This window comes from Neltuma alba, unplaced genomic scaffold (assembly GCF_004799145.2).
Source record: "Neltuma alba isolate B1F8T4 unplaced genomic scaffold, ASM479914v2 tig00012598_pilon, whole genome shotgun sequence".
Classification (NCBI taxonomy): Eukaryota; Viridiplantae; Streptophyta; class Magnoliopsida; order Fabales; family Fabaceae; genus Neltuma; species Neltuma alba.
In genome coordinates this window covers 69,642-97,083 of record NW_021637047.1, presented here as the reverse complement: position 1 = coordinate 97,083, position 27,442 = coordinate 69,642, and the positions used below count along the sequence as shown (strand labels likewise).

Genomic DNA, 27,442 nt, shown 5'->3' with positions numbered 1-27,442 from the left:
GAACCAGTGATTGCCGTCATGTTAAGCGAATAAGTGGGTCAAGAAAGTTTATTTTTGGAAAAAAAAAAGGTAGATAGATTAGGCATTGACCTATCTCTTGATGAACTTAAAATATAGGATTCGACATCTGCCCAAGCCTATTAAGGAGACAAACAAGAAAGGATTGTGGAGAAGGAAGATTGAAGGAAAGGTCAATATGTAGTAACTTTTTCTCTCATATACTTATACAATAGTTCTGCATGTCTGTTTGTGCCATGGTACCTATATTCTTTAATGAATATATGGTGGTTTTGATTACAAGAGTTGTGTGCTTGATTATGAATGGTGGTTTTGATTATGGGAGCCATGTGCTCGATTATGAATGATGGGTTTTGATTATGGGAGCTGTATGCTTGATTATGAATGGCGGTTTTGATTATGGAAGTTGTGTGCTCGATTATGAATGATGGTTTTGATTACGGAAGCTGTGTGCTCAATTATGAATGGTGGTTTTGAGACAGGGAGCTGTGTGTGCTCGATTATGAATGGTGGCTTCGATTATAGGGGCCAGCTATGTATGCTTGATTATGAATAGTGGTAACTCGCAATCTATGTGAATACTGAAACTATGTGTTCTGTTAAACTTGTATTCTGTGTGAATGTAAGAACTGCATGTTTCCTTAAACTTGTATTCTATGTGAATACTGGAACTGTGTTCCCTTAAACTCATATTCTGTGTGAATACTGGAACTATGTGTTCTCTCAAATATGTGTTTTGTGTGAATACTAGAACTGTGTAATCCATGATGAATTGTATATGCTGTGTGAACTTTGCTAGATATGTTGATCTACTAAGTTCTTATTATATAGCTTGTTTTGCATGCTTTGTGAACTTATATACATGTATGGTAGACTGTTATTACTATTGGGATTCTTAGAATCTCTCCCCTTTCCTTCCATGACATACAATAAAGGCAAGTGGCTCGAAGGGCAAGAGTGTGGTGATTGCAGGGAATTGAGAAGGTTGGACAAAGAACTAATTTGTATAGTTGGTCATCAGTTTATGCTTTTGTAGTTCGAACTTATAATTTTTGATCAGCCAATTATGGCTACCACTTAGTGTATATAAACATGTAGATATGTAATTATATGAGCCTATGGAATGTAAATTCCTCTATAAAGAGGGAGCTATGACTCTTGAAATTGACGGATGAGTGCCATCTGCTTTGATAGCTATGTGGTAGTAGATTAGTTTACTATATTATTGAATGAGGTAGTTAAGGGCAAGTGCATATATCATGCCCGTAAGCAATAAATAGCAAATATGGTGATAGCTGGTATTAATTGGTTAGCTAAGAAATGCTTTATTAATGTTAAAGCCTGAGGATTTGAAATAACTATGCCAAATTAGGGGAGAATGATTAAATTGAGAGTTTGAATCACTAAATAGATATTTTGAAAAATAGCTTTTAAAAAAAAGTTTTAAATTTTTCAGAAAATCTCATTCTTATACAGGATGGAACCCTGTGTATAGGATAAGTTTACATGAAAATTTATGCATGAATATTATCTTCTCAAGATAGACCTAGCTTAGTGGTTCAAAGTTATCATAAATTGACCTAGCTGGCATAAAAAATTAAGGTGTTACGGCTTTTAATAAATTTAATTGTTTTCTTAGACCACATAATTTAGTTAAAAGAATCTTATAAAAAGCACAAGACAGAGAGTGCTATGAAAGAGTTTCTTTTTATTGAAATGGAATTGGAAACGAAAGTAGGATATATATGTAGAGGCAGAATGAAAGTAGGTTTTACTAACAGGGTGAGTCTGGCAGAAGAAACTAGTTCCTTATAATTACAATATAAGATTCGAATTCTTGTTGAGAAATGTGTCAACATTTAGTGCCTGACAGTGCATAAAATATGATTGTCTCCAATAGGAAAATACCTACGTGTACAAAGAAAAAAAGAATGAAAGTAGCTTTTAAAAATATGTCTGTTATAACACACCGAAACCTAATATAATTAAATATTTTGATGCATAAAAGTTATAATTTTGGTATAAACCAGAAAATATTCCAAATGAAAAATTAAATATATTGCCGCATTTGTGTATGAAAGGTTTAAGGAAACAACTAGGATATTATTATATACTATCTCAGCTAATGTTTGTAAATGTTTAAGTTAGATAACTAATTCACATACATTAAGAAATTAGTTAAACCATTTATTTCTAACAAGTTTTTGTTGATTTTCTTAAATAACCATGTTATCATCATTCCAAAACTCCCTTAAATATATCATTTAATAGGGATAGCATGGGAAAATATATAAATTTGGGAGATAAATTGAATTAAGGTTTTATATTTAGTACCAAAATAAACTTTCTTATTAACTCTTACATTTAGAACAAGAGGGAAGAAGAGGGATTAATACTATTTTAACAAATGATTGAGATTGCAAATTAGGTAAAACATGTGACGTATTTTGTAACGAAAAGCACTAAATTACCAAACTCTTCCAAGCTACTTTTGACATTAAAAAGCATGTTAAGATTGATCATATACTAGATTACAAAAAGAAGAGTCAGTCAAATTTGGCTAAAAATTAAAGAAGTGTTGGTTGCTTAAGAAAGAGTTATTTCAAATTATGATATTGAAGTTCGATGAAAAAAATCAACTCAAATCTTTCCTTAATTTTTCTTTTTGGGTACCAATTATTACTGCCTCCTAACTTTCTGTCTTATTTAGAAGCCCCAATTAATTACTCTGCTTAGTTAAAAAAAAAGTTATTTGCTGTACCATTGATTAGAGGAGTTTAATTGATTGGTTAAAAAGTTGTATGCTTAGAGAAGATGAGATGGAGTATTCTGGTTCTATTTATAAGTTATACAGAGAAGTTTTTTTTTGGGTATATTTACTCTCTATAGTTATTATTGTAAGTTTTAAATAACTAATTTAGGAATAAAAATAGTTAAAATAAATTACAAGCAATGAATAAGTTAAAAATATATTTTTGTTTTTAAATATATCCTTATAATAAATGAGAAAAGGAAAAGTGAATGAATGTAGGAATGTGATGAGACACAGAGAGTATAACAAAGGAGAGTTAGATAATTAAGACAAAATTGGAAAAATGCATTAAATATTAAGACAAAGTCAAATTGAAGTTTATAAAATGGATCATACCACTTTTCAAATGTGAAGCTTATAAATAGGATTGGATGAAGTTTAAGTCATCTCATCAAATTTTTCATATCAATGATAGAATTTTGCTGCTCACATTCATTTATTATTATGTAAACTGTTTTTTTTTTTTGCCATCAATTATTATGTAAACTGTTATGCTCTTGAAAAGTGTGTATATATATATGTTAAATAGGAGTAAAATTAAAAATTTATTAAATTCTAAGACATAATTAATAAGATTTAAAATTTTTTTATTTTGAAAAATATGGTGAAAGTGATTTATGAATAGTAACATGATAGTGTGTCCAAATAAACAAAAGGTTGGCCAAAAACGAATCTAAATAAACAAAGGAGCAGGTGGAGTAGGTTTGGTATATCTATCTGATGCGGCATTAATAATTAATAATTAGAAAGGGGGGAAAAAGGGGGCCTCGGGTCGTGCAGTTGTCAATTAAGCGTCCCTCGCCGACTATAAAAAAAAATAATTAATTCAATTTATAATTGATACCGTATTATGGATATATTTATTTTGATTAAGACCATCCACCTAAAAGCATTAATTGTGTGAAAGAAAAGAACACCAAAATGAGCAACCGTGTTGACCAAAAGCCTACCAATCGTTCCATATATCTCTTTTGCTAATAATACAAACCAATAAAAGGCGATGCATATTTATATATTTACATTCAGTTGCGTAACACCCAAAATATTTTCATTACATAATGCCTTGCCTAGTTTTGGTGCTTGAATTTAGGATATCGCTGCAAGCATATGGAAAATATATTGATGACTTATTTTTCTTTAGCCCTTTTTTTTTTTACATTTATTCTTGTTGTTGTTGTTTTTAGAATATTTTGTTAATTGTTAACGCTGAGCATGTGGCTAGCGATTCCAGCTTTTAAGGTTTCATCTATGGTCCTAATACTTGCCCAATTTTTTTTTTAAAAGAAAAAGACACGAAAAAGCAAATGGTCTTAAGACGAAAGAGGTATATAATGGTAAGAGACAATCAATAATAATTCAGTAGTAATACGAATTAGGCTAAAGTAAAAACTAATGTTTGCGCATCATGAAGCCTTAATATAATTAATTAATCTTTTTAATTATCAGGATGTCAAAGTGTGAGCACAACTTAGTTAGATATTACGAGTTCCACATTAAATATAATTGTGCTTAATATCTATATATACTGCTTTGGTCCTGTTTATGAGGTAAAGACTATGTTTTTTTTTTTCCTATTTATAAGTCATATTATTAATTTTTAGTATAAATATACTATTTTATCTTTTATTTTTTATAACATGAATTGCTATTTCTCCTGAAAGGTGTGTGTACATATATTGAATAGTGATACAAGATAAAAGTTGTTATATTTTATTACAAAGGTAATGCAATTTTAGGTATCTCTTGGTCCTTGTAAAATATGATGGAAATGTCTTATAAATAGGACTAAAAGAATACTTCGCTGGTCCTATTTATTACATTTTTAATATGGATATGTTATTTTATTTTTTTTATTTATTATTGTATAGAGTGCTATTTTCTTAGATTGTGCATATATTCCCTCCGTTCCTTATTATAAGAGACGAATAACCGAATTACGTTGATCAAAAAAACAGTTAAATTAGTTAAGAACAATTAATGTGTAAAAGTATAATTTTTTTCCAAAAATCATTAATAAGGAGAGAGAGCATGAGAGAGAACAATAGTAAATTCTTAAAAAAAGAAGTGGAAGGAGAGAGAGTGTGAGTTGGAAACAATAAATATGAGTAAAATAGGAAATCAACACAAAAAAGTAGAGACAACTTTTAAGTGTCTTTTATATTTTGGAACATGCTATAAGCATCAAATGTCTCTTATAATAAGGACGGAGGAGTATTAAATAAGAGTATAGTTAGAAAGTTGTTAAACTTTGAGACAAAATTAATGAGGTTTAAAGTTTTTTCTTTTATTATAGTAAAACAAGTGTCTTATAAATCATACTAAAAGAGTACCACGCCGATCCCTATTATTATAAATACCACTCTGGTCCTTTTTAATTATCACTCAGTTTCTCATACACCAAGAAAATCATTAAATACATAAAATCTTTTATTTTTATCTTTATTAAATAGCTAGTATATTTTTTCTTACTCATTCTCTCTCTCTTTACCTTTACATTTGTCTCCCTTAATTAATAGGAGCAGAATTAGAAATGAAGCATTAAAAAGGATACAAATAACAAATAAAAAGGACCAAAATCCCACCTACAAGTAACAATTAAAAAGGACTGAAGTGATAACTTTTAACTTACTCTCACATACCAATAAATCCATTAAATTGATACAATTTTTCAAATTTGCCCTTATCAAATTTTTTATATCTCAATATTTACAAATCATTCTCACCCCCCTCTCTTCTTTCGCTCTTTTCAACATAAATTAAACACGGGTGAAATGAAAAAATAACCATTGACAACTCTAGAATGGGCTTATATTGGAAACAATTTTTTTTTAATACAAATGACTTATAATAGGAATCAAAATGATGTATACATGTAAAATTGGACCCATAAACTCGAGTCTTGGGGTATTGAATTAAGATGCCGTGTCATTCCATTGTTCATGATTTGGTTATTCTATTCCACATTTTTTTGGTCCCATGCCTCTCAAACCAACCACTCCCTTGATTTTTCTTATTGGTTATAAACTAATTTTAAATTATGTACTAGGAATCATAGAATGCGAGAGAACAAAAAAGAAAAGAAAAAACTGATCGAGAACATAAATAGCGTTACGTAGGAATAGAAGAAAAGTTAAAAAAAAAAAAAATCAAATGTTCAGAACTATGCACAGAATTATAAAAAGGTTATGGGAACGCGGGTGTGTTTAAGAGAGAGAAAGAGACGCGAATAAACAAACCACCATCTAATATGATAATCTTTGCAGCAGGTGAACAAAAAGATTGAAAATTGAACACTTTTACCAAGTCTTAATTATAAGTTGTTTCCTCGTAGGGAATCAATGAAATAGTCCAAGTGAGGTCTTAATTAAACTGTTAATGAACGTCTCCAGCCATGTGCTAAACATAATATCAATAATTGATATGGTAATGTGGATATATTTTTTTACATTAAAGTGGTAACTAAAACAGAATACTAATTCAACAATGATGGCTGCTCCCTTGAGCTATAAATAGACGACGACAACAAATGGATTTGGTCACAAGAAACACACAATTTAGAGAAAGGATTTGAGAAAAGATGGTAAAAGGTTCAGTATTTATCTCTCTCATTGCCCTCTTGGCTTTGACTTGCTCCCTTGCTTCTGCCTATGACCCCAGCCCTCTGCAAGATTTTTGTGTGGGTGTCAATGATACCAAGCTTGGAGGTACGTACACACACAATACCATGCGCATTAATTATGAGATCCAATAAGGATATTGATTAGTAATTCTACTGAATTGGTTTTGTGCAGTATTTGTGAACGGGAGATTCTGCAAAGATCCCAAGCTTGTGAATGCAGAAGATTTCTTTTTCCACATAATGCCAGGGAACACAAACAATCCATTGGGCTCCCAGGTGACTCAAGTGTCTGTAAATGAATTCCCAGGACTCAACACTCTTGGTATCTCCCTTGCTCGTATTGATTATGCACCCTATGGTTTGAATCCTCCTCACACTCACCCTCGTGCCACTGAGGTGTTGACTGTTCTTGAGGGAACTCTTATGGTTGGATTTGTGGCTTCCAATCAAAACAACAACCGTTTCTTTACCAAAATCCTCAACAAAGGAGAAGTGTTTATATTTCCCTTTGGTATGATTCACTTTCAAATCAACATCGGCCATTACAATGCTGTGGCACTTTCTAGTCTAAGTAGCCAAAATCCAGGAGTTATTACCATTGCTAACGCTGTGTTTGGATCCAATCCTCCCATCAATCCTGATGTTCTCGCTAAAGCCTTCCAGGTTGACAAGAAGATAATTGCCTATCTTCAAAAGCAGCAATGGTACGACAATAACTAAACATGCTAGCTATCTTGTAAGAATAAATGCGATGCATGCAACTTTGTGTTGTAACCTCAATCATATGATCTGTTGTGTTCTCTTTTACCTCGTACCTTGTTCTCTCTTCCAATTTCATTTGGCTTCTTGCAAAAGCTGTAATGTTCACCTCAATATATAATACTATTTACAGCTCTATAAAGCCAAACGTCTTATTTGTTATGTACTTAGTTTTACTTTAGTTCTTCCAAAAGAAATCCATCCCACTCGAACTAGGAAAGGAAAAAAAAAAAGAGTTGTCAATATTTTTTCTTTGTTTTAATCCCTAATCTAATGCAACTCACTACACCCATCTTCCAGCAACGAGTTTGTTGAGGAATAAAGTAATAAATTGCTTTGCATATTCTGATTAACAACTACTTCCTTTTTCCTATACACAACTTACAAATACCCGAACTATATGTAAATAAAAAAGTTGGTTAAAATTAGTAAAAGACAATCATTATGTAGGGAAATATAGTTTTTCTCAAATATACAATTATTTATGGAGAATGCAAGTAAGAAAGAAAATGAGTGGAAAAAGAGATAACGAATAATGAGTGGAATAAAAGATAAGAGAAACATGCAATTAATTAGGGTAAAAATAAAAAAAATTGAACTGATATTTCAAACAGGTACAAAGGATAACTTATTAAAAGGATCTTCCCTATCCCAAAAACTTTAACTTGTGTATGGGAATGAGTTAGTAAAACTACACATGTTTTACTATTTTCTTCTTTCACTATCGCTGAAATTGAAATATTTTATGCCTTAAAATTTGAAAATTATTGAAAAAATTATGATAAAAAATGAGACGCAAAAACGGGGAAAATTTATTATGTGGTCTCAAAGAAGAATTATAATTATTAAAATGTTTTATAAAAAGTGAATGACAAGTTACAGTACATGAAATAATAATAAAATTTATATACTGTTAACTTGTTATTGAGATTTGTTTTATAATTATATTCTATCTTCAACACTTTACAGTGATTCTCTTTGAAAACAGTGCACAGCATATTTATATATAAATTATTTTTACGAAGGACTGAGCATTTGTTTAAGAGAACTTACTAATTAGATAACAATAGTACAGAATACACGATCAATTATAAGGATCACAGTATAGACATAGTAATTTCTGCTGAAAAGATTTGAGATATTTTAAGTAAACACATGGGATTATTTTAAAGTCATGAAATCTTATAATGATTTAGAAATTATTCGGCATGCTTAGATGCTCTGAAATACAATTCATTGGTTCATTGATATTTGAAATTAATTAATTTCTTATATATTTACTCAAGTTTAGTTAAGATATCATTTATAGAAACTCAATACTGTATCTCAGTAATTAAATTGAAATGTACATATTCTAAATGCTTCAGTTTGTAAGCTCAACGCATGATTTAAAACATAATAAGAAATAATTCATCATTTAAATTACTGGACATATTAAAATTTGAACATGTCAAATAACTATTATTTGACTTGTTATACGTTTGTTTACTTTTCAGCATTTACCGCAACGTGTACTGATCGTAACAAGCAACATAATAATTAAAAACAAAAAAATATTGTTCCCGCAAAAATTTTTAAAACCTGGACACTACAAGCAGATTGATCATTTGTGCAAGCGTACGGGATCAACGTATAAAAATCTTAGGCCTTGTTACGTAGTAATGATTTTTCATGAATTGAGATGGATAGAGTATGAGAGTAGGAATTATTAGGCTTTTATTTTACTTTTGGTATAAACTAATATGTGAAAGGAATACTAATAGAAATTGAGTTCAGTAGAATGGGCTAGTTTCTTATTATAACATAATAAATTAATGTTCCAACAGTGATTCAAACGGGACTGTCTTCAATAATAAAAGGTTAAAAAAAAAAATCAAATGTTCAAGACTATGCACAGAATAATAAAAGGGTTATGGGAACATGTGTGTGTTTAAAAGAGAGCGACGTGAATAACAAACTACCATCTAATATGATAATTTTTTGCAGCAGGTGAACAAAAAGATTGAAAATTGAACGCTTTTACCAAGTCCAAGTGAAGTCTTAATTACACTGTTAATGAACGCCTCCAGCCATGTACTAAACATAATATTAATAATTGATATGGTAATGTGGATATATTTGTTTAGATTAAAGTCGCAACTGAAACATGCTAGCTATTTTGTAATGAATAAATATGATGCATTGCATGCCTTGTTCTCTCTTCCAACTTCATTTGGCTTCCTGCAAAAGTTGTAATGTTCACCTCAATATATAATACTGCTTACAGCTCTATAAAGCCAGATGTCTTATCTGGTATGTACTTAGTTTTACTTTAGTTTTGCCAAAAGAAATACATCCCACTCGAACCAAGGGGGGAAAAAACAAGTAATCAGTATTTTTTTTTCCTTTTTAGTCCCTACCCTATTGCAACCAACTGTGCCATCCTACAGCAACGACTTTATGCAACTAACTGCACCATCCTACAGGGCAACGAGTTTTGTCAAGGAATAAAGTAATGAATTGCTTTGCATATTCTGATTAACAGCTACTTCTTTTTGTCCTATACATTAAGTTATAAATAACCGAACTATATGCAAATAAAAAAATTGGTTTAAATTGGTGAAAGACAATGAATATGTAGGAAATATAGTTTTTTCCTCAAATATACAATTATTTACAGAGAATGTAAGTAAGAGAGAAAATGAATGGGAAAAGAGACAAAAGATAATAAGTGAGAGAAAATACAAGAACGCCATGCAATTAATTGAAGGTAAAAATAAAAAAAGTGAATTAAATTTTTAAACAAGTGTCCAATTCCAAAAACTATAACTTATATACGAGACATGAGGGAGTAATAACTACACTCAGGTTTTACTATTTTCTTCTTTCACTATTACTGAAATTGGAATATTTTATGCTTTAAAATTTGAAAATTATTTTTAAAATTATGGTAAAATGAGACGTGAAAAATAGGTACAATTTATTATACAGTCTCAAAGAAGAATTATAATTATTAAAGTGTTTCATAACAAGTGAATGACAAATTCTGGTATAGAAAATGATAATAAAATTTATATGCTGCTCACTTGTTATTGACATTTTTTTCATAATCATATTCTTTCTTCAAGACTTTAGAGTCATTTTCTTTAAAAATAGTGCACATTGCACAACTATATATATATACATATATATATATATTTTAATGAAGGACAGAGTGTTTGTTTAAAACGGACTTATTACTAATTAGATATCAATAGTTCTGAATACATGATCAATTATAAAAATCGCTGTATAGACATGGTAATTTCTGCTGAAAAGATTTGAGATATTTTAGGCAAACACACTACACACGAGATTACTTTTAAAATCCTGAAATCTTATAACGATTTAGAATTTATTCGGCATGATTAGATGTTCTGAAATACAATCCATTGGTTACATTGATATTTCAAATTAATTAATTTCTTATACATTTACTCAAGTTTAGTTAAGATATCATTCATAAAAACTCAATGTTGAATTTCCGTGATTAAATTGAAATGCTTCAGTTTGTAGGCCGAACGCATGATTTAAAAAATAATAAAAAATAATATTCATCCTTTAAATTACTAGAACAATTTAATGACGTATTAAAATCTAAACATGTCAAATAACTGTTATTTTATTTGTTATAGGCTTGTTTACTTCCCAGCATTTACCACAAAGTGCATTGATATTAATAAGTAACATAATAATAAAAAATATTGCTCCTACAAAAATTTGTTGGTTCTAAAACCTGGTCATTGCCAACAGTGTTTAAATAGCTGGACCAAACCAGACGGTCCGACAGGCCTAACCACTGACTAGACACCCCTTTGCTCCACCCAGGTGAAAAACTTGTTCCAAAGGTTAGGCCAGATTGGCCTGGCATTGGGCCGCTATTGAGCTGTCAACCATTAAAAACCCGAGAATCAGAGTGGCTAAGTGAAAACCCTTCAGCCTGAACCAATCCAAACTTCCACCACTAGAATCCACTTGCAGCTTTCACCGAAGAAAATTTAACACCTTAGAATTGGTTTAGAAACTTTAATCACATGTCCCCAATCCTAAATTTTGAGCCTAGGAATGCAAGGAATAGCCTAAAATGGGCAAGCTACTGAGTCTCAATGAGCTGAAGTTTTGAAACTGTAAAAGGAAGGTTAAAGGGTTTTTAGGGACTAAGTGATAAAATGAGAAAGTTCTAGGGACTAAAATATAAATAAAGTTAGAACTGTAGTGAAGTCTCGAGGCCTAAAAATGAGAAATGGAGATAAATGTAGGTCAAAGGTTATGTTAGAGGCCTTAATAAGGTGAATTATAGGGTTAAGTCAAACCAAAGGCAAGATCATAATTTTGCAAAGTTTTGGGCTGGGGAGGACAAAGATGAAAATTATGCCTGAAACTGGGACATGATGTTTAAAGGCCTTGTTGAGAAGATAAATAATGAAAATACCCCTGAGATGACTTTAATGGAATTTTTAAGATAACAGCTCATTTTGAGGTATACAACTAGATTTAGTTATTTGAGCTGTGAGAAAATCTCAGAAAAGTAAGTAAAAATTGGGATTTATGAGTTAAGAGCCTACAAAAAATTATAAAATAAGTCTCATCTCCAAAAAGCCAGCAGAATGGCTTTAAGGATAATTAAAAGCTAGTTATGCCATTGGGGGCATTTTATGAAAAGTTTGAAAAGAAATAGCTATGGGCTGTGTTATGTCATGAGAAAATTCATAAATTTTTTTTAGAATTAAAGAAAGTTTATGATATGGGCGGATGAATTTTTAAAGCTCTAAATTGAATAAAATGTTCCAGTAAAATATTAAATAATTTTGCCCCTATATAGGAGGCAAAATCAAAGAAAATATGTAAAAGCAATTATAAGGGCACTGAGTCAACATGCTGAGTCATCAAGGTGTATTTATGACGCTGCTAAGTCATCTAATAAGTCGCCAGAAGATATTTATGGACAATAAAAAAATCAAAACGCAGTACAGGTACGTTTTCGATAGTCATCTGTCTACCCATTATAATGAAATCTCTATTGCGTGACTTAGTGAGGCTAAGTAGCTTGTTAATGGAGCTAACTATTTTCTTCTATTCTCTTCTATGATGGTGCCATATGTGCACCAATTCATTGGTTAGAAATTCCAAGAAAGCATGCGGGAAAAGAAAAAAGGACCAGTAAGAGGTGAATGAGACCGGTAGCTTGGAAGCTTGTTAGAGAAGCTTTCTAATTCTCTTTTGCCCTCCTCTTTCACACCACATGTAAGGCTTTTCATTGGTAGGAATATTGCAAGAAGACACTTGACAAGTTACAAGAGACATGTGGCAAGATCATGAACTAGAAGGTTTAACCATAAAACACATGGCAAGGCATGATGTAAGAGGTGTGATGTCATAGGGAGTAAGCAATCTAGAAGCTCAGACACTTGGCTTGATGAAGATGGAAGACAAGAGGATAAGGGACACATGGCAAAAGATTAAATGTATGGCCAAGATTAAGCCACCCATTTACAAGATCAAGGGCCAAGATTTAAACTTGCTTTTTATAAATACCCCTTACCCTCCCATTTGCTCAAGTTTCAGCCAAGCCATGGAGAAAGGAGAGGGGGAGGCTGTGAAGAAGAGGAAGAAGGAAGAAGAGAAAGAGCTCCAAGTCCAAGTCCTATGTAAGATCAAGCTCCAAAACAAATTATATTCATGGTTTTTAATGTAGTTTTCACTACCTTTGTTGTTATTGACCTTGGTTATGGGTTTTGATGGTTTTTGGAAGCTTGAAACCCTAGGCTACAATGCGGCACAAAATTGTTAAGTTAAGGAGAAGATGAAATGGATGTTAGAATAATGTTTAGAGGCTTGAAAGTAATGAGAATAAAGGGGTTTTATATTGAAATTGGTTGAATTTCATGATTGTATTAATTAAGAGAATTGTTTGGCCAAGCTGAGTCTTATGCCTTGGGGCTAGGTTTTGATAATTTTGATGCTTCTAATGAGTTTAAAATGAAAAATTGTATAGGGTAAAGGTGAAAAAAAATAAGTTTTGAAGCATCAGAATTGAAAATGAAATTTTTGGGCCCTAAGGGCATACCATTCGACTAACTCAAGAAATGGGAAGGAGTTAGATTTTGTTAAATCCATGCTCATATTTGGATTCCTCATGAAAAATTGAGCTGGAAATGATCAAGAGAATGGTTTTAGAAATTAAGAATAAGGAAGTGAAAAGTTAGGGTTAAAGAGGAATCAAACTTGAAAGTTAGAGTTGTTAATGGTTTTTATGGTCTTAATAGATTGGCTATTATTGTGTATTGTGAATTTAGGGCTATGAGACACCAAGAAAGAGGAATGGTAAGATTGTTCAAGCAATTTTAGTGTTTGGGAAGTAAAGGGAGCAAGAAGAAAGCTTAGGGATAAAAGGTAGTGAACTTACCTTAATGTATGCTTGTGTGTTGAAATTGCTTGAAGATGAATGAAAGCATGATTGATGAAATATTTCTCTATTTCTTGTTTAATTCATGGCCATTTGTGTGTTTGAAATGTTGAGCATATGAATATGACATTTTAAAGCATGTCATACACTTGCATTTATCTTGCATGTATAAACAGTAATGTTTGCTACTGAGATTATCTAGAATCTCACCCGCCCTTAACCAATCCTAATAAGTGATAATGAGCAAGCAAGAGGATGCTTGAAGTGGAGGCAAGGAAAAGAGGAAAAGAATTGAGGAAACGTATCATTAATATTATAGTATGTTATGCAATTTGTATGCCAATATATGATGTGAATGTATCATTAATATTATGTGATGATGAATGATGATAATGGCATGTATAATTAGCTATGTTGATATATAGGAATGGTTGCTGCATGAATGGAATATGAATATGCAAAAAAAGAATTAATTATAAATTATTAATACAAATAAGGGGGATAAGTCATTTCTAAATGAGACACAAATTTGCTACAAAGTGGAAGTATGGTAAATGAAAGAATTTGCCCATAAAATTTGGTGAGCATCTAGAGCACATTCTAAGATTTAAAATAAGTGGTAGTTCACCTAAATTAAGTGTGTGCGCTAAAAGTTATGATTTCTCAAAATAAGGGCAGAGAATATGAAAAATACTGTTTCGACCAAATAAACAGTAAATTTTCATGAATTAACTGTAAGAATTGGTAAGGGTTATGTCCATATTGATATTTTTTCCTTGTAGAGAATCAAAAGAGCTTCAAAGAGAATTTTGAATCACCTCAATACTATTTTTTTATAATTAGTTATTGACAAACTCAATTATTTTTATATATTTTGATATCTTTTATATGGGTTTTGTCAACTTAATTAGTCCTTTTGGCCTTAATTGATTGTTAATTGATTTAATATATTTTATTTTGAATTATTATTTTATAGGGGTAAAATTGTCATATTTTGGTTTAATTATGATTAATTGATTTTTAAGGACAATTAATGCTACCTTATTTTTAAATTTTGATTGTAGGTTTTTGGAAGTTTTAAAAATTAAAAAAAAAAGAGAAAAGAAAAAAATAAATAAATAAAGAAAAAAATAATTAAAGGGGGAGCAAATCCCTAATATCCAATATAATCATCATCTTTATTGGCGTGAGAAGGGGGGACACAAACAAACAAAGTGCCAGCGGTGGAAAAAAAAGAGAACAGCGAGACAGAGCAGACCAGCGACGGCACTATTCATCATCATCTCCAGCGAGCTGACGGCGTGAAGAGGACCAGAGCTCGACGGTGCTAGGCGAGTGGAGTTGACGGCGGTGTGGAACAACGAGGCAGACAGCGAGACCAAAGGACCAGACGCGTTGCAATAGAAGCAGAGCGGTTGAACGGAGAAATCAAACCTCCATAGTCTCGACTTCACCTCCCCTCTCTGTCTCTCATCAACCGAAACCCGTCCTTCAGCATTCATCTACCTTTCGCTGTGTTTTTTGTTTTTGCTATGGCTGTGATTATTAAATCATACGGTGGAGCTTCAGTGATGCAGGGACTTAGCTAAATCCTTCCAATCCTCTAGAGCAATGGTTATGGCTTGAACTTAGAGCTTCAAAGGGGAGTTTCAGCTCTTCCAATCTTTACTTCTTTCATTATAATTGTGATTTCTAGGTCTTAGAATTAATTTTATAATGTTTGAATGGGCTGTGATGGTTTATATTTGTATTGAGATTGGTTGTAGTTATTGGAATCTTTGATTAGCATTTAACATTATGCTGTGATTTGCTTTAATTTCTTTATATTGTACTGGGTTAGACTATGTTTTGAAATTATTATGAACATTCAGTGGTAATTCAAGGTGGCTTGGTTATTGGACTAAAAATGTTAATTGCTTTTCTTTGATTTTCTTTTTAGCTAATTGTGCTGAAACAGTTTAATTGTGAATAATTAATATGCAAGGTGGCTTGGTGTTGATTATTCTAATTAAATCGAGTCTAAGGGGTAGCCCTTAGAGTCTTTTGAATTTAGCTAACTCCCAAATTAATTGAAGTAATGATAGCCTTAATCATTGTGCTAGAGGATTGCTTTTCCATTTATTGTCACTTGTTAATTCACTTTGCTTATTTCATTCATATCCATTTTATAAACTAAAAATCTAAAAATTATTTACTCATTTTGCATCCTTTTAAATTTTGCCAATTAGTTAGTTAAAAGGAAAATCAATTCCTTTTCAAGTCAATTCTTTATTTTTGATACTTAGTTTGCTTAGAATTCCAAATAAAGGCTCCTCAAAGTGAAACGACATGAGTTTTGCACTATATTGCATTGCTTGGATTTATTTTTGATTGGGAACCCCAAGGCAAACGACAAATGCTCTCATCAGTTATGAATTTTCAAAGTTGGACCAAAAATCTGAAATTTACTAGTGAATAGTAACCCAAAAATTAACTTTCAAAATTTCAATCTACGGGCTTGATTCATGAATCGCTTGAATCATAACACTTCCAAATATATACTAAAAGGGGTTTAACGAAAGATGTTTCATCTGTCATGGGTATGGAGAAGAAGAGAAGGAGAAAAAGGACATAAAAAGAGAAGGAAGAAGGGGGAAAAAGGGAAGAAGAGGAATGTCTCACCAGATTAACACTGATTACAGTAAATTGATGTGGTGTTTCAGCAAATTGACAGATTAGACTCCTTAATTTTTTATTTCAAAAAGATAAAAATTGCCTTAACTTTCATTTATCCCCTGCATCTATCAATTTAATCCTGTTTTTTACTTTTTTTTTTCCAACGGCCAAAACATTCCCAATACTGAACATAGAAGACTTGCAATTATACCATCCTGTGTACTTAGCTACTAGGCATCACCTGATGCACAGCTAAGGAGCAAAATAATCCCTTGTTTTTGAAATTTGAAATGCTTAATATGTGGAAATTATGAAATTAATTCTAATTTTGGATTAAAAAAATTGATTCTATAAGTGTCTATATATAAATATATTCTACTATAAATATTTTTTTTGTATTTGTATGCATATAATATTATATTTAATTTAATTATTATATTACTAGTCCAACCAAATGATCTAACTGATCTGATCATTTGAATCATGACCCGCTAGTCTCTCCTATTTGATATTCAGTCTAGCTTTTAAAACATTGACTACCAGCAAGTTGATCATTTATCCAAGTGTACGGGATCAACATATAAAAAATCTTAAGCCTCATTTGGTGCAAAGGATTGATTTTTGATGAATAGAAATTGAGAACGAGAGTATGAGAGGAGGAATTATTAGGCTTTTATTTTACGTTTGTTATAAAGTAATATGTGGAAGGAATACCAACAAAAATTAGGTTCAGTAGAATGGATTAGCAACTTCACAAATTAATATTCGAATCCCAATAGAGATATATGCTCGCATTCAGTACGTATCTGGCAATTACTCAAATATTATTACTTCTAATAAAAAGATACATGTGTCTAGCAAAAAATTTGGTAGGAATACCAGTGGGAGATGATGTTTCCCTCGTTATGACCACCAGCAACAATAACCCTCTCTACTCATAAATGACGCTTTCTTCTTTTTCCTTCTTCATAAAAAAAGTAATTAAATTAATTAAATATAAATAATATTTAATAAAAAAATAATAATAGTAATTTATAATTTTAGAATTTTAGAATAATTAAATAAAAATAATGAAATTTAAATAAAATTGAAATAAAAAACTAATAAAAAGATTAATCCATAAAAAAGCACAATAAAATATATAGGAATCTAATACAGTTTAGGTAGAATTATATTGATATCTTAAATAAGAAAGATAATTATTAGAAAAATCTTACAACTGAGTAACTAAAGCCTGTCGTCATTTCTTATATTTGAATTTGTCATTACAAGTTGCGCATTTGTTATATGATTTTCTAATGAATATATTTTTTTTGGCACTTTATAATAATTTTTCCTTTATTTTACGTGAATATGCAAGATTCGCATAAATATAGGTTAGCTTACTGCACGGTGCTTTGCGTCTGCGTCTGCGTCTGCGTCTTCATTCCTTTCTTCTCGGCTTTCAGCAAAAATTATAACTAAACACCCCGTTCTATTCTCGCCCCCTGCTTTTCGGGTCTCAGAGAAAATTACGATTGAATACCCATACTTTTCTATTGTCCATTTGTCCCGTGCTCCTATGAACTATCTCTCTCTCTCTGTATATATGCTGGAGAAAACTACGATCAAGGACCATCAATCTTCACTTATCTGCCACGAGGTCTTGGGCTTTAGAAAAAATATTATAATTAGTGACCTCATCCCTTCAAAATCTTACAAAATAGAATGCCAACGAAAGAAGAACAGCTAATAATCAAATATTTAAAGCAATGTATAGAATAGTAGAATGAAAGAGTTATATGAATAAATCAAGCCATCTGAGATGATATTCTTGGTGAAGAAGACTGAAGACTTTACCAAGTCTTAATTATTAACTACTTGTTTCCTCCGAGGAATTAACCAATTAATTATATATTATACGGCACTACGGGTGAATTAAGACTTAATATATTAGACAATGATATTTTTATTAAAAACAGTGTCGGGCACATGGCTCACCTTGGAGATGTAGAGGATTTGGATGCCACCTGTCGTAAGTGATATCTTAATAAAGAGATTATGATAAGAGACATTTAACTTGTTCCTTCAGAAATAAAAATGTGGAAAAATTATAAACAACTCTCAAATAAGAAAATCAATTATTACCTAATCAAACTTGTGTATTTATAAATAGTTAGAACTTATAGGGAAGTAATCTTTTTTTTGGAACCAATATGCAATTATCCCTTAAATATTTCGATCCACCTGTCAACTAGGTCAAAACTCGTGCCCTAGCTATGTGGTATCATTGAAGAGTTTCAATGAAGGTAGAGTTATTGGATATTAATGGAAGTAGAATAAATGAAAATACAACTGGAATGAAAGTGAGATTTAAAAATGTGGGTGCGATTATGTAAACATGATACACTTTAATATTTTGATGCATAAAACTTTCTAATTAAGTTATATTACTAATGAGAAACAGTAAAGGTACTACGGGTGAATTACGACTTAAGATATTAGACAATGATGTTTTCAATAAAAATAGTGTCGGGCACATGGCTCACCTTGCGGATGTAGAGGATTTGAATGCCACCTGTCGTAAGTGATATTTTAATTAAGAGATAATGATAAGAGGCATTTAACTTATTCCTTCTGAAATAAAAATTTGGAAAAATTATAAACAACTCTCGAATAAGAAAATTATTCCCTAAATCTCATTTATATATCAACCCTTTGTATTTTATAAATAGTAATAACTTACAGGTAATTGCGGAAACACATAATTTATAGGTAATCAATTTTTTTTCTGGGGAACCAATATGCAATTATCCCTTAAAATTTTGATCCCCCCCCCCAACTAAATCAGAACTCGTTTTCAATGAAGTGTAGAGTTATTGGAAATTAATGGAAATAGAATAAATGAAAATACATCCGGTGGAGGATATTTTGTATTTGCTACAAATTAATGCTTGGACGCCACCAGCCATATGGATGAAAGATAATGTTAATAATTGATACCGTATTATGGATATAGTTGTTTTGATTAAGTCGAAACAAAAAATAATACTAATTCAACAATGACTGCTCCTCTCCTTAAGCTATAAATAGATGATGACAACAATGCATTTGGTCACAAGAAACAAAAAATTTGAAGAAAGGATTTTGAGAAAGATGATGAAAGGTTCAGTATTTATCTCTCTCATTGCGCTGTTGGCTTTGGCTTGCTCCTTTGCTTCTGCCTATGACCCCAGCCCTCTCCAAGATTTCTGTGTGGGTGTGAATGATACCAAACTTGGAGGTACGCATTCACACAATACCATTCATATTATATTGCATCTCTTTCTACATCTCGTCATTTTTTTTTTCACTAGCACCTGCTACCCAGAGTCATTCAAACCAACCCGGTTGGGACTCTTGCGGGCAGCAAGCTCTCCTAACAAGTATTTGGTTAAGCTAGCACATCTCCCTTACTAGCTGGGTTATGCACGTGTTGATCTATATCTCTTGTCATTTTATTGATTAGTAACATTGAATTGGTTTTGTGCAGTCTTTGTGAATGGGAGATTCTGCAAAGATCCGAAACTTGTTAAAGCAGAAGACTTCTTCTTCCACATTAATGAAGGCAACACATCAAATCCATTGGGCTCTCAAGTTACTCAAGTGTCTGTAGCTGAATTTCCAGGACTTAATACTCTTGGTATCTCCCTTGCTCGTATTGATTATGCTCCTTATGGTTTGAATCCTCCCCACACTCACCCTCGTGCCACTGAGGTATTGTCCGTCCTTGAAGGAACTCTCATGGTGGGATTTGTGGCTTCCAATCAAAATGATAATCGCTTCTTCACCAAAGTACTCAACAAAGGAGATGTGTTTATATTCCCCTTCGGTATGATTCACTTTCAGATCAATGTTGGCCATGGAAATGCTGTGGCACTTTCTAGTCTCAGTAGCCAAAATCCAGGAGTCATTACTATTGCTAGGGCTGTGTTTGGATCCAATCCTCTCATTCCTAGTGACGTTCTCTCTAAAGCCTTTCAAGTCGACAAGAAAATAATTGCCCTTCTTCAACAGCAACAAGGGTCCAACAATTACTAAACGGGCTATATATTCTGTAATAAATAAATGTGATGCATGCAGCTTTATGTTGTATCAATACTCTTTCCTCATGTAACTTCGTTTATATACCTTGGAATAAATACATAAATAAATTGCTTTACACATTGTGATTAATAATTAATTATTACACTCATGTTTAACCATTTTCTTCTCCGCTCTTCATTCTAGGTCCTACCTTACTAGTTTTTATCTTTGTCTTCATAGTTCGCCTTAACATGGTAAACTCGTTTCGCAAATAATGATGATGATGTTAAATCCTAATTAACCATAAAAATTAATTTATATTACATAAGAATAAAAACGACGACATCCTTAAACATTCAACCTCTTGCTTGAGTAAAAATATTTTAATGATTCATGTCATAAATTACAAAATAAATTACATGTAGAGGCCGTGTTTCAAATAGTTCACATGATGTCCTTCAGTAAATCTAAATCTTTTTATATATTACCTTTGGTTCTATTTATAACACTTCGATTGTAAACTACAAACTAGGTCTTATAATTAGAACGGGACGTAGTATGTTTTTATCATTCAAACATTTTTTCAATATTAACTCTAAGTAATGAGAGTCATAAAATATTGTTGGATATGAACTTTCGATGAGGTCAATATAATAATGTATCGAAACTTAATCCATTCCTTAATCAACTTTCGTTTTCGTTTTCTTTATCTTTTTTTTTGGGGGTGAAAAATGGTTTCTATATTAAACCTTCTCAAAAGTTTTTTTTTTCTGGGAGTGAATTCTCCAAAGTTCACTTTGAAGAGAAGGGAAAACATATTCATGCAGAGTTTTGTGAAAAAGAAATGGGAGAGAGAGAGAGAGGGACGTCAAGAAACGAATGAGATGATCATTTTGATAATTTTGCTTTTTTTTTTCCAGCCGCTATTTTTCTTCAATCAAGGAATTAACCAATTATTAGACCTTTATTGGTATTATAGCTAATAATATATGAGAGAGAGAGAGAGAGAGAGATTTGAAAAAGACTAATTATTAGGCTTATCCATCCAATAATTTTGTCACAAAAAAACACAATTGAAAGAAAGGAACAGCCGCAATCCATTGGAAGACGATTACCATCACACGCCACTGTATCAACAGTTGCGATATCGAATACTCATAGAAGTTTGACCTCTAAATCATTCACACATTAAAAGTGGTTCAAATGATCATAATAATACTTCTCTATTCCTTTTATAAAGCGCTTCTACAGTGTTTGTTATATAAGGACATAAAAATACTTCAAGAAATTTGTTTCAACTTCTCAAAAGCACTTTTATATAAGTCAAGGAAAAACTCTTTTTAAATACTTATGTTATAAATACTTATGTTAGAATCACTCTTCAAAACTATAGTTTTGAAGATCCAAACACCTCATACAATTCAAAAACGAGTATTAGATATCAGCTTTTCAATGGGAATATTTTTTTTGTTGCTTTCAGTTGGTATGATAACAAGACTATTTTCTCCATTTAACTTCAAACCATCGTCTCCTTCCTTTCTCGCTCATGCAATTTTTTTTTTTTTTTGCCACCCCTTTCTCACTGATGTAATTATCACCGAAACATTTTTATAGCAACTCTAAGTAATGAGAATCAGATAATATTGATGGATATGAACTTTTGATTAGGTCAATTATCGAAGCTTAATCCATTATTCATTTATCAACTTAGTTCTTTTTCTTTTATTTTCTCTGTTGTTTCTGTAAAAAAGTCTTCAACCTTCTCTTTCATAACCATATGGGCATGTATGCACCAACATGTGCACCAGATGTAAATTAAAGACATAATAAGTTGACATAAAATTACGTTCAATTGTGATTTAAAATTAACCTTGGTAACATTACGATTGTAAATTTAAATTTTAAAAGAAGGGGAAAACGTCTTCTTGTAGACTTCACTATACAAGAAATGAGAATGAGTGAGTTAGAGAGAGAGAGAGAGAGAGTAAAAAAAAAAACTGAGAACATAACCAGTAAGCAGCTTAAGGGTATGTTTGGCTCAATGAGAGGAAGGGGAGGGGAGGGATTTTAATGGAGGGAAGGGGAGGGGAGGGGAGTGGAAGGATTTTAATATCACCTTGTTTGGATTTATAAAAAAAGAGGGGAGGGGAGGGAAAAATATTTTAATATGGACAATTTTGCTCTTATTTTATTTAAGGCGTGGGCATAATAGTCACAACATGACAAAATATAAACATAATGGTCACAACATGACAAAATATGAACATAATGGTCATAATATGACAAAATATTGCCTTTTCCCTCCAAATCCTCCCAATTTTGGAGGGGAGGTTGAGGAGGGGAGGGAAGGGGAAATTTTAAAAAATTTTCCCTCCCCTCCTAAAATTTGTGTGTTGCCAAACAAGGGAAAATGATTAAAATCCTTCCCCTCCCCTCCCCTCCCTTCCAAATCCCTCATACCAAACACACCCTAAAAGTAACACTGGACGTCAACCTACGAAAGAAGAAAAGTTAAAATAATCGTACTACTACATTCAAAATCATTCATAGAAAAGTAGAAAGAAAGGGTCCTGGGAGCATGCGTGTGTTTTTGAGAGACAGAGACGTCGAGAAACCATCTGAGATGATAATTTTGGCAACAGCAGAAGAAGACCGAAGACTTGAAAGTATTGACCAGCGTCAATCAAGGAATTAGTCAATTGTAAATTATACGCACCACAAATCCTTGTGTTCTACTGCCTCAATTCCTTAATACTATCTCTAATCTTTAATATAAGAGCTAATTTACTATTTAATTTAATCGTAAATATAATATCTTAATTAACTTTGTTTTTCATATTTAACCATTTTTTTAAGATAGTTCTTGTAGTAGTTGTATATGTTAAAGTTTCATCAAAGATAGTTCTATCTAATGCACATGATTAACAAGAATATTTTAGGAAAGACAACATCTATTTATTATAAATAACTAACTTAAATAATTTTTTTAATTTACTCAAATTAATTCACTAACTCTTATATATACATTAAGAACCAGAGGTACTACTATATTAGCATTAATACTATGAGACCCAAGATGCTGCAAGTGGATAAAACTGAAGATTTGAAAAAGACCAATGAGGTTTATCTATCCAATAGAGACAAGATGCTGCAGGTGGATAGAACTGAAGGTTTACACACATTCTTAAATTACTTGTGCTAATCGTTTTTAGGCGTAACACGATAATATAAAGAATATAATCGATTAGTTGAGTCAAATGGAAGAATAATTTGAACTAGTTGATGATTTGGCCAAAAAAAAAATACTACTCCCAATCCCTGATATATGAGCTAGTTGGGACATTGAACTTAGTCATAAATAAAAAATCTTAATCCATTACTTTGTCTCTTATATTTAGTATCTTTCCTCAAAATAATTTTCCTAGCTTATAAGCTACTAATGTATAAGGGATTCAAATAATTAAGTATTCATTTGCAATAATTGAAATTCCCATGAATTATGCCTTTGAAACTATGATTTTGAATTGCCCATTGTAATTTATAAATTCATGTAATTATGATTTTAAATAACTTGTTGCACCTTATATGTTCATACATTTTAATCTAATCTTCGAAGTTTCTTAACTAATACAACTAGACAAATTAAAACGAGGATGGTGTGTGTATACATATTAACAAATATTTATGTACTGTTTACTATGCGGAAAATTATGGTTTTTTTAAAAAGGAAATGGAAAATATACCAATCTCATCATATTCTTTGTAGGTGCACTTTTTATTTCCTTTTCAGAAAGCAAAATTTTTTTTGGATCCAAACATTGTACTAATTTCAAAAGATGTATAATCAACAATACACAAAAATATAGTTTCAAGCAAAATGGTTTTCGAGTTGGGCTTTTCCACGAATAAATTCCTACACTGAAGTAATGACAATAAATATGACAAAAAGTCTCTCTCGATTGGACGCTCTTCATAAGAATCTTGACTTGGTTCTCACATAAATTCAAACAACATTGAGTTGGTCCAACTTTGTACTTAACGTCAAGTTCCACAAAGCCATGCCATTGTCCAACCAAAATCTTGTTAATTATGTGGTTTTTCTGCTTGAGTGAGTGCTATTGGAAATTTGAAAAAGGTTTTTTAAACAAAAGAGCCATTTCACTCTAAAATCTCTAAAATTTATGTGCATGAAAATCAATTTTTTCTGCTATTAATAATAAGAATTCACATTATTCAGTTAAATTATTTAAGCTTTATTTTGCAGCTGAATATATACCACCACTAAGTTCGAGAAACTTCCAAGTAACTATATTCATACTAAGTTCAACAACTTCGTCTCTGAATATTTATATAGATAGATTGTGGAAGAACTAGAACAAAGATCATTCAAATAAAAATCTATGCCGGCAATTGCTAATATAAGAAAATGACTTGCCTAAGAGGGCGGCCCATAAGAATCTCTGCCAATTGTAACATTCTTCCATTTTGTCTGATGATGATGATGATATTGGTATCATCAATTTTCTTCCCCTTGATGATTATTCCCAATTACATTTTCCTTATCCTTCATCCCAAATGATATATCAGACTGCAGATCTATACCTTGCTCCTCTTAGCTAGCTTTATATATGAAGTCTCATCTTAGCTTCCAGTCTCATTGCATGACCTCTGAAAAATTGTCATTTTGATTTAAATATTAAGAATGAAACTGTGAATGCAAGGATTGGTTGATGGATTCGTCAATCACCAAAGTTATTGATGACTCCCATTGCGGGGAAGATAAAAAACTCGCAAGTTTATTGATTTCTTCGACTTCATGAAGATGAGCTCTGATATCTTCAGCAGAATAGTTTTATGATGAAGATGTTGCTAGTAACAGTTTTCTTCCTGTTGATACCCCATGCATTTTTTTTGATATCCTTTAATTTCTCCAGTTTCAAGTCCAGTACTGATGACATATCATATGAAAAATCAGATCGCCTTGACGTAACATCCGGATACATCGAATTGGTATGCTCCAGTTCAAACATTGGTCGAGCCACATATCACAAACCAATGCACCTGCGGGACAAAGCAACTGGGAAACTAGCAGATTTCTTCACCAGATTTACCTTTGTGATTGATTCACAGAACAGCAGCAATTTTGGAGATGGGATGGCCCTCTTCTTAGCCCCTAATTGTTCAAAGCTTCCTAATATTCCACGAGAGGCGGTTGGAGGTTCTATGGGTTTGATCATTGGTGGCAATGAAACGATATTTAATTCGACAGATAATCCTTTTGTCGCCGTGGAGTTTGATATCTATCCTAATAAAGGCTGGGATCCTCCATATATACATGTGGGGGTCGATGTCAATTCTATTAAATCTGTTAGTGATGCGGAATGGTTCCCTGTTATCATGGGAGGGAGAACTAATGAGGCCTTCATCAGTGACAATTCAAGTACGCATAATTTAAGCATCTCAGTCAGTAGTTTTGATATTGATGGTACTAGCTCGGTAATACATCTTGATCAAAGAGTTGACCTAACAAAGTTCTTGCCCGAGTGGGTTACTTTTGGTTTCTCCGCAGCCACAGGATTATCACTTGCAATACACAAGATAAATACATGGAGTTTTTACTCAGAGGAGTTCACAGATAGTACTCCCACTCCAAGTCCGAGCCCATGTAGAAAAGCTGCAGCACTTGCAGTAGGTATAGGGGTTGGAGGGCTTGTTTTAGTTTGCGCAGTGGTATTGTTCGTGACGTGGAAGAACAGAAAGAAAATGGAAGATGATGAGTGTAATGACAACATCAGTGACGATGATTTTGAAAGAGGAACAAGGCCCGAAAAGTACTCACGTGCTGAACTAGCAACTGCGGCAAATAATTTCAAAGATGAGCAAAAGCTTGGCCAGGAAGGATTTGGAGGTGTCTACAGAGGTTTTCTCAAAGATTCAAACTCCCATGTGGCAATAAAGAGAATATCAGAGTTCTAAACAAGGAAAAAAGGAGTTTGCTTCAGAAGTAAGAATAATTAGTCAATTAAGTCATCGAAACTTGGTGCAATTAATCGATTGGTGTCATGAAAGCAAAGAACTATTGCTGGTTTATGAGTACATGCCAAATGGAAGTTTAGACACTCATCTCTTCAAGGATGAAAAGTTGCTAACATGGTCAATTAGATTTAAAATTGCTCAAGGCTTGGCCTCTGCGTTATTGTACCTGGATGAAGAATGGGAACAATGTGCAGTTCATAGAGACATAAAATCAAACAACATCATGCCAGACTCAAACTTCAACGCAAAACTTGGAGATTTTGGATTAGCAAGATTAGTTGACCACACCAAAGGAGCACAAACTACAGCTTTAGCAGGTACCATGGGCTATATGGCTCCAGAATGCCTCACTACCAGAAGGGCTAGTAAAGAATCCGATGTCTACAGTTTTGGTGTTGTTGCTTTAGAAATAGCTTGTGGAAGAAAATCCATTGATCGCAAGGGTCCAGAAAATGAAATAAGCATAGTTAATTGGGTATGACTACTCTATGGAAGTGGAAAACTGCTTCAAGTAGTCGATTCAAGACTAGAAGGAGATTTTAATCTTGATCACATCAAATGCCTCCTGACTATTCGACTATGTTGTGCTCATCCTGATCCTAGTCATAGGCCCTCAATAAGGCAAGTAATTCACGTGCTTAACTTTGAAGCTCCATTTCCAATTCTTCCTTCAAGTTATCCAGTGCCAACGTATGATGAATTTCCAGTATGGACATCATTTTCAAATCTATCCAGCACAAATTCTTCAGAGGTTGTCAATACCATGATATAAGCCTTAGTTTTAACCCAAACTCTTTTGGTTTCACTACAATTTCTAGTGATGTTTCACCAAGAGTCTCACTTCTGTGTTTGGGCAAAAGTTCTTTACGCTTTGTTCGCATTTCTTGGATGTAAGTAACGTTAATCTTAAAAAAGCAAATAGAGAACCTATGATTTTTCTTTTTATGGGATTCTTACAAGTGATTCTAAATTGTCGCTAAAGAAACAATTTTGATAAAGTATATAGAAAATAAAGAGAAGCTCCAACTCTATCGAAATTCAGTATTTTGGGTAGCGTCCACATGTTATGCCTATA

General features: G+C 32.2%; 2 protein-coding genes and 1 pseudogene across 2 annotated transcripts; all 3 read left to right on the top strand.

Annotated features, from left to right (window-relative positions):
- Positions 1 to 5,586: 5,586 nt before the first annotated feature.
- LOC114729022 (germin-like protein subfamily 1 member 18) lies at positions 5,587 to 7,370 on the top strand. The gene is made up of 2 exons (XM_028915963.1): positions 5,587 to 6,534; positions 6,622 to 7,370. Exons 1-2 carry the CDS (start codon positions 6,408 to 6,410, stop codon positions 7,167 to 7,169), a joined length of 675 nt encoding a protein of 224 aa, XP_028771796.1. The 5' UTR covers positions 5,587 to 6,407; the 3' UTR covers positions 7,170 to 7,370.
- Positions 7,371 to 19,410: 12,040 nt separating this feature from the next.
- LOC114729024 (germin-like protein subfamily 1 member 13) lies at positions 19,411 to 20,488 on the top strand. Its single transcript, XM_028915964.1, has 2 exons — positions 19,411 to 19,549; positions 19,799 to 20,488. The coding sequence occupies exons 1-2, from the start codon at positions 19,423 to 19,425 to the stop codon at positions 20,344 to 20,346; spliced, it is 675 nt and encodes a 224-aa protein (XP_028771797.1). The 5' UTR covers positions 19,411 to 19,422; the 3' UTR covers positions 20,347 to 20,488.
- A 2,907-nt stretch (positions 20,489 to 23,395) lies between these two features.
- On the top strand, positions 23,396 to 27,139 carry LOC114729020 (L-type lectin-domain containing receptor kinase IX.1-like; annotated as a pseudogene).
- The last annotated feature ends 303 nt before the right edge of the window (positions 27,140 to 27,442 follow it).